The sequence below is a fragment of the Ranitomeya imitator genome, chromosome 3 (assembly GCF_032444005.1).
Source record: "Ranitomeya imitator isolate aRanImi1 chromosome 3, aRanImi1.pri, whole genome shotgun sequence".
Taxonomy (NCBI): Eukaryota; Metazoa; Chordata; class Amphibia; order Anura; family Dendrobatidae; genus Ranitomeya; species Ranitomeya imitator.
Genome location: NC_091284.1, coordinates 350,011,740 through 350,023,334, shown reverse-complemented (window position 1 = coordinate 350,023,334; position 11,595 = coordinate 350,011,740). Strand labels below are relative to the sequence as shown.

Genomic DNA, 11,595 nt, shown 5'->3' with positions numbered 1-11,595 from the left:
TTCACAGATGATGTGGTATGCTTTGAATTATGAGCTGTACCACGCCTTCGCCATGCTTTTCTCTTTACATCATTCTGGTAGAGGTTGATCTTGGTTTCATTTGTCCAAAGAATGTTCTTCCAGAACTGTGCTGGCTTTTTTAGATGTTTTTTAGCAAAGTTCAGTCTAGCCTTTTTATTCTTGATGCATATGAGTGGCTAGCACCGTGCAGTGAACCCTCTGTATTTACTTTAATTCAGTCTTCTCTTTATGGTAGATTTGGATATTGATACGCCTACCTCCTGGAGAGTGTTGTTCACTTGGTTGGCTGTTTTGAAGGGGTTTCTCTTCACCATGGAGATTATTCTGCGATCATCCACCACTGTTGTCTTCCATGGGCGCCCAGGTCTTTTTGCATTGATGAGTTCACTAGTGCTTTCTTTCTTTCTCAGGATGTACCAAACTGTAGATTTTGCCACTCCTAATATTGTAGCAATTTCTCGGATGGGTTTTTTCTGTTTTTGCAGGCAGGCAGGATGGCTTGTTTCACCTGCATGGAGAGCTCCTTTGTCCGCATGTTTACTTCACAGCAAACCTTCCAAATGCAAGTAGCACACCTCAAATCAACTCCAGGCCTTTTATCTGCTTAATTGAGAATGACATAACGAAGGGATTGCCCACACCTGTCCATGAAATAGCCTTGGAGTCAGTTGTCCAATTACACTGCCTCCGCAGTGGTCCCTTTAAAAACAGGGTGGCACATGTTAAGGAGCTGAAACTCCTAAACCCTTCATCTAATTTTAATGTGGATACCCTCAAATGAAAGCTGAAAGTCTGAACTTCAACTGCATCTGAATTGTTTTGTTTAAAATTCATTGCGGTAATGTCTATAACCAAAATTAGAAAGATGTTGTCTCTGTCCAAATATATATGGTCTTAACTGTATTAAGTGAGAAGGCAGCATACAGAAACTATGCTGTCTCCTTCCATCTTATAAAGAGAACCGGATCAGCACACGTTCTCTCCTACATCCAGCAAACCAACTGTGGTTTCATCAGCCGACTGAATATAACACCTGATTATAATGAATTATGTCTGGGTGTGGAAAATGTACGGAGTATGTTCATATGTTATTCATGCAGCAAGTGTATCCAAGTGTCTTCTATTGTGTGTACTGTATGTAGGTGTGCAGAGTGCCCTCAACAGGGCAGACAAAGTACGCCTGCTCCGGAGCTGTGGCTGAAGATCAGAAGAGGACGTCATGGAAAGAAGATGGGAGGCGCCGCAGCGGACCAGAGACGCCCATCTGACCTGACCAGCAGTGGGACCGCCCCTGGGTGAGTATAATCTAACGTCTTTTTCTCCTCTTTCAGGTAACATTGGGGGCTTATCTACAGCATTACGGAATGCTGTAGATAAGCCCCTGATGCCGGTGGGCTTACCTCACCCGCGATTTTCGGGGTGACAGGTTCCCTTTAAATAAAAAAATAGTTCAGCATTTGACAGCTATCCGTATTATCCTTTTTCTTGGGATGAGATCAGAGACTTAGGGAGGCCCTTGCCTCGGGCATCAAAAGGAGCTTGTGCCACCTCTATTCTTGATGTGTGGAGCATGAAATTGAGTGGACTTTTTTGGAGCTATTTTCAAATATCTATTTTCTCTGCATGTGAGGGTGAAGCAGATCTTTGTGGCTACAGTTGGATGGAAATGTGACGTACTTGCATGGAAGTTGAGTCATGATCACATGGGAGTTGCTGTCACAGAAAGTGAATAAACCAGAGCTGTAGAAGAGAGAGTACAGATGCTGGGGCAACATTAAAATGGAAAGTAGAATTTTTGCATTAATATGGTTAAAATAAGGTGTGCCTCACTATTGAGATTTTTGGGGTTGATTTGTGGGATAAGTCTTTGCACTTTTAATTTAAAAAAAACCTCAACAGTACAGGTGGAGATAAGGAAAAAAAATCTGTCTTTTGGTTTGTCTTCACTGAGGGAGCGGATTACAGCTGCTGATTTTAAAAATTTATTGAGAATGCAATGAGACAGAGTGAGAGAAACACACTCAGAAAGGTTGCTTTGGCTTGCCGTAAGTTAAGTCTGCACTGCTAAAATTTTGGCTCCAAATCCTGTAATTGTCAAAAATCTCAGTAATCTAAAATGACAAACTTTCACTCCGAACTAGAGGAATGTTGATGTAATCATCTTAATTCTGGTGGGAAGTTGTTTCAATTCTCCTTTGTGCATCATACACATGCCACACATTCCATGTTTCTACCGTACCGTTTTCAAACATAGATGTGTTCCTCCAAGTTAAATACCATTGGATTATTTTGTTGTTTGTGATAAAAATAAATATATATTTATGATATTTATGATTAATTACAGACAGAAATTTACAATCATTAGATCTTTTCCCTAATATTAGCTTAGAATTAGAGTCAGAATAATATAATAACATTTCAATCGCAATAGCTGTTTAAAGTCCAAAATGCATAGTCTTTATATATTTACTCAGTTCTCCTTGAGCATTAGTCCAAACGAAGAAGTTTTTAAGTGATTTTTTTGAATCGTATTAGCTTTTGGAAAGCTTGTTTAAAATCCTCATTAAAAGCCGTATATATCACAGGGTTGATAAGCGAGTTAAAATATCCTAGCCAAGTAAAAAAGTCAAACAACAAAGGATGAAACCAGCAAGCATCTCTGCAGATAGGTAAGACCAGAGACACTACAAAAAAAGGTAACCAGCATATTATGAAAGCTCCAAGAATAATTCCTAAGGTTTTTGTGGCTTTTCTTTCCCTGGCTACAGACAATCTTTTCCTTTCTAGGACACTGTCTGCAAGTTTTATTTTAATGTGATTTATACATACTGGAGTTCCCCCAGCGTGAGGATGACCAGCATTGACTGCACAAAAGGAAGACCCGGTTGATCCAGTGATTAACTGAGCAGTAGTGAACCTCTTTCCATAAACAGATGGTGGTCTGAGAATTCTTGTTCGTGCTGCTATATATATTCTTCCATATAGTATAGTTAACAATATTGTTGGAATATAGAATGCTCCACAGGTTGAGTATATGGTGTAGGAGATTTGATCTGTATTTATAGAACAGTCAGTAAGTTCTTCTTGAGCTTTGGCTTGTCTCCAAAACATTGGTGGGATTGAGATACAAATAGCTATTACCCATACAACAGATATCATAGCAGCAGCTCTTCCCGCTGTGCGATGCTTAGAGTACTCCAGTGCATCTGTGATTGCCCAATATCTATCCAAGGCGATAACACAGAGATGAAGTATTGAAGCTGTACAACAGGTAATATCCGACAGCAACCAGATATCACAAACGATCTGTCCAAATGTCCACGAGTGATTTACAGTGTATACAATACTAATAGGCATTACTAATATTGATACCAATAAATCCGTAAAAGCCAATGAGCCAATTAAATAATTTGCAGGAGTATGAAGCTTGCGGCTCATATATATTGTAATAATTACAAAAATATTTGAAAGGAGAGTAGCTAAAGTTAATAAGGCTAACAAGATGGATACTGTAACTTTTAATCCCAATACTGTGAATTCATCAAATTCCATCTCAGCTTCAGAGGAATTTAAGCGATCTGACAGAAGGTCAAGTTTCAGGATTAAAGATTGGTTATAAAAATTCATATTTAATCTACAATTTAATTCATTTGATTTTCCTTTTTAGTGTCTTTATCTCTTTATACTTTATACTTTTAATCCATTTATTTATATACTATGTATTTATAATTTAACAGTTTTAAAAATATTTCATTTTGCTTCAATAAATCATTTTAAAAGCTTTTAAAAGTTGTTTAAAATTTTGTTTTGGTATAGGTTATATAGTTTGTTCTTATTTAAAAATACATATTTGTATTACATTTGAAAAGCTTGTTAGGTTTCTAATTTTCATTTAACATTTATTGCATACAAATAACTCATCAGAGAATTGCCTGATGTTAAACGATAATGCTTTTCGAAAATTTGTCTTTGAAATTCTTCCTCTTCAAATGCTTTTTGGCCGAATTTAACAACCTTCTCATTTGGTTCATGTTCATCCAAGGTGACTTCAAAGCACGCCATCATTGATGATTTTGCAGATTTAATTTAATTAGAATCCATGAATATGTGAAAGATATTTCAAGGAAATCTTGCATTATTTGAACCAGTCTTGAGGAACTCCTGGCTCTGCATCCTAAAAAAGAAGAACAAATTTAAGGGGTGAAATAAATAAAGATAAATGTGATTTGATCAAAAGAACACAGCATATAAATAGCCTGAGACTTTGATATTAATGGTCTGTTTCTATGCACATCTTTTGTTAAATGCAAGGTGCTGATTAAAAAAAGACAAAAAAAAGTATTTTGATTCATTTGATTCATTCCAGTGGTTCAGCCCCATCAGTAAGTTGATAATGAGGGGAGTCAGGTTCAAATTTTCTGATATCAATGGCATATACTAACACCATACCATCAGTATCAAAGTCCTGGAAAAGCCCTTTATAATTGTTGAATAGAAGATTATAACTATTTTCTTCTCTCTGTAGAGCAACTATTGCTCACAGTCAAGCAAATGAGGTTTACCAGCTAACACTGATATTGTGTTGTATTATTCCAATATATTTAATGCAATGAGTACCTACACATTGCAAAGAAAATATGCCCCATAGATATCTGCTTCAAGGGGTATTCTCATGTTTTTAAATTTATATAGTTAGTTACACAGCATGAAAACATACAAGTTTGTAATTGACTTGCTTTTTCTATCTACTTCTATTCTCCAGCTGTGAGAGCTTTTATCTTACATAGCGTGCAGCTTGCTTAGAAGCAGATCAATCACCAGAGCATGGCCAAGTATGCACAGTGGTTACATTGCAGTAGAGTTGTTAACTGCTAACATTCCTTTAGGATCTCTTCATCCCATTGCTTTCGATACAGAAAAGCTCCATCACCATCAGATTCTGACAGGGCTGTTATTAGTCCTATAAAATCAACAGTCACTAGCCCCCATTATCGGCAGCTTTAAGAGCAGTTCTCCTAATCATGGCTCTCCTTTTACTGAGCTGTTAACTTTTTCAAATGCACTGTTATTTCTATATTTAAATGTCTCAGCTGCAGAAAGACTCAGCCAAACACTGACAGACTGTTAATGTGTAGTATTAACATCTACAAAAGAGGGTAATAGCATAAATATTGGACTAGAACATTTGTCAGCTGAAAATATAAAGAATCACGTTACCACCTGCAAAAAAACAGCACAGGACCAATATTCAAGTATTAAAATAATGTTAAAGGGAACCTGTCACCCCGTTTTTTCAGATTGAGCTATAAATACTGTTAAATAGGGCCTGCGCTGTGCGTTACTATAGTGTATGTAGTGTACCCTGATTCCCCATGTATGCTGAGAAATACATTACCAAAGTCGCCGTTTTCGCCGGTCAATCAGGCTGGTCAGGTCGGGTGGGCGTGTTCACAGCGCTCTTTTCTTCCCCAGCTTTCCGTTGGTGGCGTAGTGGTGTGCGCATGTCCAAGGTCCGAATTCCCTGCGCCCACGTGAAGACACAGCGCGCGATCTGCGCTGTCATCCCTTTCATCGGTGGGGGCGGCCATCTTCCTGGGGCCGCGCATGCGCAGATGGAGTGCTCTGCTGCACGGGGCTTCAGGAAAATGGCCGCGGGATGCCGCGCGTGCGCACAAGAGATCGCGGCGGCCATTTTCCCAAAGCCGAGTTTGCATCATGTGACCGCGATGTCATCACAGGCCCTGCGCGCCAGCGCGACAAGGACCTGCCATGACGTCACGGTCATGTGACCGCGACGTCATCACAGGTCCTGCGCGCCTGCGCTACAAAGAACTGCCATGATGTCACGGTCATGTGACCGCGACATCATCACAGGTCCTGCGCTAATACCAACCCTGGGACCGGAACCTGCCATGGACTACAAGGGCTCCATCGGAAAGGTGAGTATATGTTTATTTTTTATTTTTTCACCTGTGACAAACCTGGCTGGGCAATATACTACATAGCTGGGCAATATACTACGTGACTGGCCAATATACTACGTGGCTCTGTGCTGTATACTACTTTGCTGTGCAATATACTACGTGGCTGGGCAATATACTACGTCACTGGGCAATATACTACGTGGCTCTGTGCTGTATACTACGTCACTGGGTAATATACTATGTGGCTGGGCAATATACTACGTGGCTGGCCAATATATTACGTCACTGGGCAATATACTACGTGGGCTGTGCAATATACTATGTAGCTCGGCAATATACTATGTAACTGGGCAATATACTATGTGGCTGGGCAATATGCTACGTGGCTGCGCAATATACTATGTCACTAGGCAATATACTACGTAACTGGACAATATACTACGTGGCTGGGCAATATACTACGTGGTTGGGCAATATACTACGTAACTGGGCAATATACTACGTGGCTGGGCAATATACTACGTCGCTGAGCAATATACTTTGTGGCTGGGCAATATACTACGTGGCTGGGCAATATACTACGTGGCTGGGCAATATAGTACGTGGCTGGGCAATATACTACGTCGCTGGGCAATATACTACGTGGCTGGGCAATATACTATGTGGCTGGGCAATATACTACGTCACTGGGCAATATACTACGTCGCTGGGCAATATACTACGTGGCTGGGCCACCATCTAGTAGTTAAATAAATGTGTTGAGACGGTAGGCCAGTCTGGAGAAATGCGTTTTTAGGGCATGCTTAAAACTGTGGGTATTGGGGATTACGGTAATTGAATTATCCAGGGTAGTGCATTCCAAAGAATTGGCGCAGCATGCAAGAAGTCTTGGAGATGTGAATGACAGGTTCTGATTATTGAGGATGTTAACCTTAGGTCATTAGCAGAATGTAGTGCATGGATAGGGTGATAGACTGAAACAAGGGAGGAGATGTAGCGTGGTGCTGAACCGTGGAGCGCTTTGTGGGTGAGCGTGATAAGTTTATATTGAACTCTAGAGTGGATGGGTAACCAGGGCAATGACTGGCACAAGGTAGAGGCATCAGTGTAATGGTTGGTGAGGAATATGATACTGGCTGCAGCATTAAAGATAGATTGGAGAGGGGAGAGTTTGGTTAGAGGGAGACAGATTAGTAGAGAGTTACAATAGAAAAGATGAGAATGAATAAGAGCAACAGTAAGAGATTTTGCAGAGTAGAAAAGCAAGAAAAGGTCAAGTAATGCTCGGGAATAATGGTAGAACCACACACGGAAACGGCAATTTCCGGCATAGGTAGGTTGGTAAAGGGAAGAAACACAAGGATTTCAGTTTTTGACAGGTTCAGTTACAGATAGAGGGAGGACATGGTGTTGGAGACAGTGGCAACACAATCACTGGTGTTTTGTAATAATGCAGGTGTGGTGTTATGGACCTGGTGGTTAGTAGCACCCGGCACGACCTGATAGTTAAACTCACACAGGACAAGCTCTGGGATGTGGGAGCTCTGCTGACCGCAACCCCTAATCCTATCACAACAACTAGAAATAGCCGTGGAGCGTTCCTGACACTCCCTAGACACCTCTTCACAGCCTAAGAGCTAGCTAGCCCTAGAGATAGAAAATAAAGAATACATTGCCTCAGAGAAATTCCCCAAAGGAAAAGGCAGCCCCCCACATATATTGACTGTGAGTAAAGATGAAAGTCACAAACGCAGAAATGAAACAGGTTTCAGCAAAGGGAGGCCAGACTTACCAAACAGACAGAGGATAGGAAAGGTATCTTTGCGGTCAGCACAAAAAACTACAAAAGACCACGCAGAGTGTGCAAAAAGACCTCCGCACCGACTAACGGTGCGGAGATGCCACTCTGCATCCCAGAGCTTTCAGCTAGCAAGGCAAAATCATGATATCCAGCTGGACAAGGAAACAATGAACAAATAATAACTAGCAGGAACTTAGCTTCTGCTGGAGTAGACAGGTCACCAGAAAGATCCAAGAGCGAAATGAACCAGTACAAGAACATTGACAGCTGGCAAGGAGTAACGATCTGAGTGGAGTTAAATAGAGCAGCCAACCAAAGGATAAACCACGTCACCTGTGTAAGGAACCTCAGAAGCAGCAGCTCCACTCACAGCCACCAGAGGGAGTCCATGGACAGAACTCGCCGAAGTACCGTTCACGACCACAGAAGGGAGTTCGACAACAGAATTCACAACAGTGTGGTGTCAGGAGTATAGGTGTATAATTGGGTGTCATCAGCATAGAGATGGCACTGGAAACCAAATCTACTGATTGTTTGTTCAGTAGGGGCAGAATACAAGGAGAAGAGGAGGGGCTTAGGACTGAATGATGGACAAGGGGGCAGAATGCTAGACATGGGGGCAGAATGCAGGACACAGGGGAAGAATGCTGGACATGGGGGAGAATGCGGGACATGGGGGCAGAATGCTGGAAATTGGGGCAGAATGCTGGACATTAGGGCAGAATGCAGAACACTAGGGCAGAATGCTGGACACGGGGGCAGAATGCTGGACATGGGGGCAGAATGCTGGACATTAGGGCAGAATGCTAGACATGGGGACAGAATACTGGACATGGGGGCAGAATGCTGAACATGGGGGCAGAATGCTGGACATGGGGGCAGAATAGCTGGATATGGGGCAGAATGCTGGACATTAGGGAAGAATGCTGGACATTGGGGCAGAATGATGGACATTGGGGCAGAATGCTGGACATGGAGGCAGGATGCTGGACATGGGGGCAGAATGCTGGACATGGGGCAGAATGCTAGACATGGGGCAGAATGTTGGACATTGGGCAGAATGCGAGACATGGGGCAGAATGGAGATACAGGGTATGATTGGAGACACAGGGCAGGATGAAAGACATGAGGGCATGACTGGAGACACTGGGGGCATGACTGGAGACTGAAACAAGGGAGGAGATGTAGCGTGGTGCTGAACCGTGGAGCGCTATGTGGGTGAGCGTGATAAGTTTATATTGAACTCTAGAGTAGATGGGTAACCAGGGCAATGACTGACACAAGGTAGAGGCATCAGTGTAATGGTTGGTGAGGAATATGATACTGGCTGCAGCATTAAAGACAGATTGGAGAGGGGGGAGTTTGGTTAGAGGAAGACAGATTAGTAGAGAGTTACAATAGATCAGATGAGAATGAATAAGAGCAACAGTAAGAGATTTTGCAGAGTCGAAAGCAAGAAAAGGTCAAGTAATGCTCGGGAATAATGGTAGAACCACACACGGAAATGGCAATGTCCGACATAGGTAGGTTGGTAAAGGGAAGAAACACAAGGTTTTCAGTTTTTGACAGGTTCAGTTACAGATAGAGGGAGGACATGGTGTTGGAGACAGTGGCAACACAATCACTGGTGTTTTGTAATAATGCAAGTGTGGTGTCAGGAGTATAGTTGTATAATTGGGTGTAATCAGCATAGAGATGGCACTGGAAACCAAATCTACTGATTGTTTGTTCAATAGGGGCAGAATACAAGGAGAAGAGGAGGGGCTTAGGACTGAATGCTGGACAATGGGGCACAATGCTGGACATGGGGGCAGAATGCCGGACACAGGGGCAGAATGCTGGACACGGGGAAAGAATGCTGGACATGGGGGCAGAATGCTGGACATTGGGGCAGAATGCTGGATATTAGGGCAGAATGCTGGACATTGGGGCAGAATGCTGGACATGGGGGCAGAATGCTGGACGTGGGGACAGAATGCTGGACATTAGGGCAGAATGCTGATCATGGGGGCAGAATGCTGGACATGGGGGCAGAATGCTGGACATTGGGGCAGAATGCTGGACATTGGGGCAGAATGCTGGACATGGAGGCAGAATGCTGGACATGGGGGCAGAATGCTGGACATGGGGGCAGAATGCTGGACATGGGGCAGAATGCTGGACATGGGGCAGAATGCGAGACATGGGGCAGAATGGAGATACAGGGCATGATTGGAGACACGGGGCAGGATGAAAGACATGAGGGCATGACTGGAGACACTGGGGGCATGCCTGGAGACACTGGGGGCATGACTGGAGACAGATGGGGCAGAATGGAGACACAGCGGGCATGATTGGAGACACAGGGCAGAATTGCAGACATGGAGGCATGATTGGAGACATAGGGGGCAGAATGGAGATACGGGGCATGATTGGAGACATTTTGCAGGATGAAAGACATGGAGGCATGATTGGAGACAGATGGGGCAGGGTTGGAGACAGATTGTGCAGGATCATGGGGCAGGATGGATATGGAAACAGATGGGGCAGAATGGGGAGGTCATATGTGGCAGAATGGATACTCATGAGGGCAGGATGGGAGAACATATGGCTGAAGCCAGGAATGAGACACACGGGGGCCAGGATGGGGAATATTATACCATAAGGGCTAATTAAGGGATATTATTACTGCAGTGCTGTATTTATTTTATTTTTTGAGTATTCTGTTTTAAATGGGGGGTGGTCCTGTTACTGTGTAGAGTGATACTATGTCGCCTTTTTTTCTTCATGTGGTGTAATGTAGAAGTTGGGAAAAATTAAGTTATGTGTTCTGCAAGTGGAGCTCAAGATAACTGTGTTATTTTCTGCAGAGACGAGCCCTCGCTTGAAGAAGTGACGTTGGTCTGTGCTTAATGAAAGATGAAAAACAAAGATGAAGGACTTCTCCTAGAGACGTCACTGGTGTGTCAGTGTGCTACCTGTACACTGACACTATACACTGTATACTATATACAGAGCTCCTGTGTATATTATCACCAGATGTATTGTGTATAATGGCACTTATGGTGATAGTATTGTGTTTTTTTTATTACTGATCAGTATTGTAGTATTCAGTCACTATGTGATGGTAATATGTGGTCTGGACATGGTGTTGCGGTATATGTCCCTTGTATGTGCTATTAGCAAATATTTAATAGATTACAGTAGAGTAGGGCCCAGCCAAAAGTGTCTACTAGGGTTGAGCTAAACGGATCGGACAAATTAAAAAATCGCCGACTTTCGGCAAAGTCAGGTTTCATGAAACCCGACCCGATCCTAGTGTGGGATCGGCCATGAGGTTGGCGATCTTCGTGCCAAAGTCACATTTCGTATGACACTTTCAGCGCCATTTTTCAGCCAATGAAGGAAAACGCAGAGTGCGGGCAGCGTGATGACATAGGTCTCGGTCCCCACCATCTTAGAGAAGGGCATGACAGTGACTGGCTTGCTTTCTGCGGCATCACAGGGGTTATAAAGGGGCATGCACGCCGACCACCATCTTACTTCTGACGATCTTAGCATAGGGAGAGGTTGCCGCAGCTTCATCAGAAGAAGGGATATAGTTAGGGAGGGAAGATTAAGCCCTGAAACGGCTTGTGCTGTAGCGATTTACACTGTCCAACACCACCATTTGTTTGCAGGGACAGTTGAGGCTATATTTTTGTGCATCAGCTCTGTAGCCTATTAGGCTGCCTTATAAGGCTCCCTGATAGCTGCATGGCTGTTTGCACGCTGTTGTGCAAACCAACAGCTTTTTTAAAAGCAAAAATCCTGTTGCTCCTTTCTGCACAGTTATCTTGTTAATTTCTCCACACTTTTGTGTGCAGCAGT

General features: G+C 43.1%; 1 protein-coding gene across 1 annotated transcript; it reads right to left on the bottom strand.

Annotated features, from left to right (window-relative positions):
• Positions 1–2,448: 2,448 nt before the first annotated feature.
• HTR1D (5-hydroxytryptamine receptor 1D) lies at positions 2,449–3,698 on the bottom strand. Its single transcript, XM_069760146.1, has one exon. The coding sequence runs from the start codon at positions 3,646–3,648 to the stop codon at positions 2,530–2,532; it is 1,119 nt and encodes a 372-aa protein (XP_069616247.1). The 5' UTR covers positions 3,649–3,698; the 3' UTR covers positions 2,449–2,529.
• Between the last annotated feature and the right edge of the window lie 7,897 nt (positions 3,699–11,595).

What these genes read in the sequence shown, in the direction of transcription:
- HTR1D (XM_069760146.1), bottom strand. Translation starts at nt 3,648, where the DNA reads ATGAATTTTTATAACCAATCTTTAATCCTGAAACTTGACCTTCTGTCA.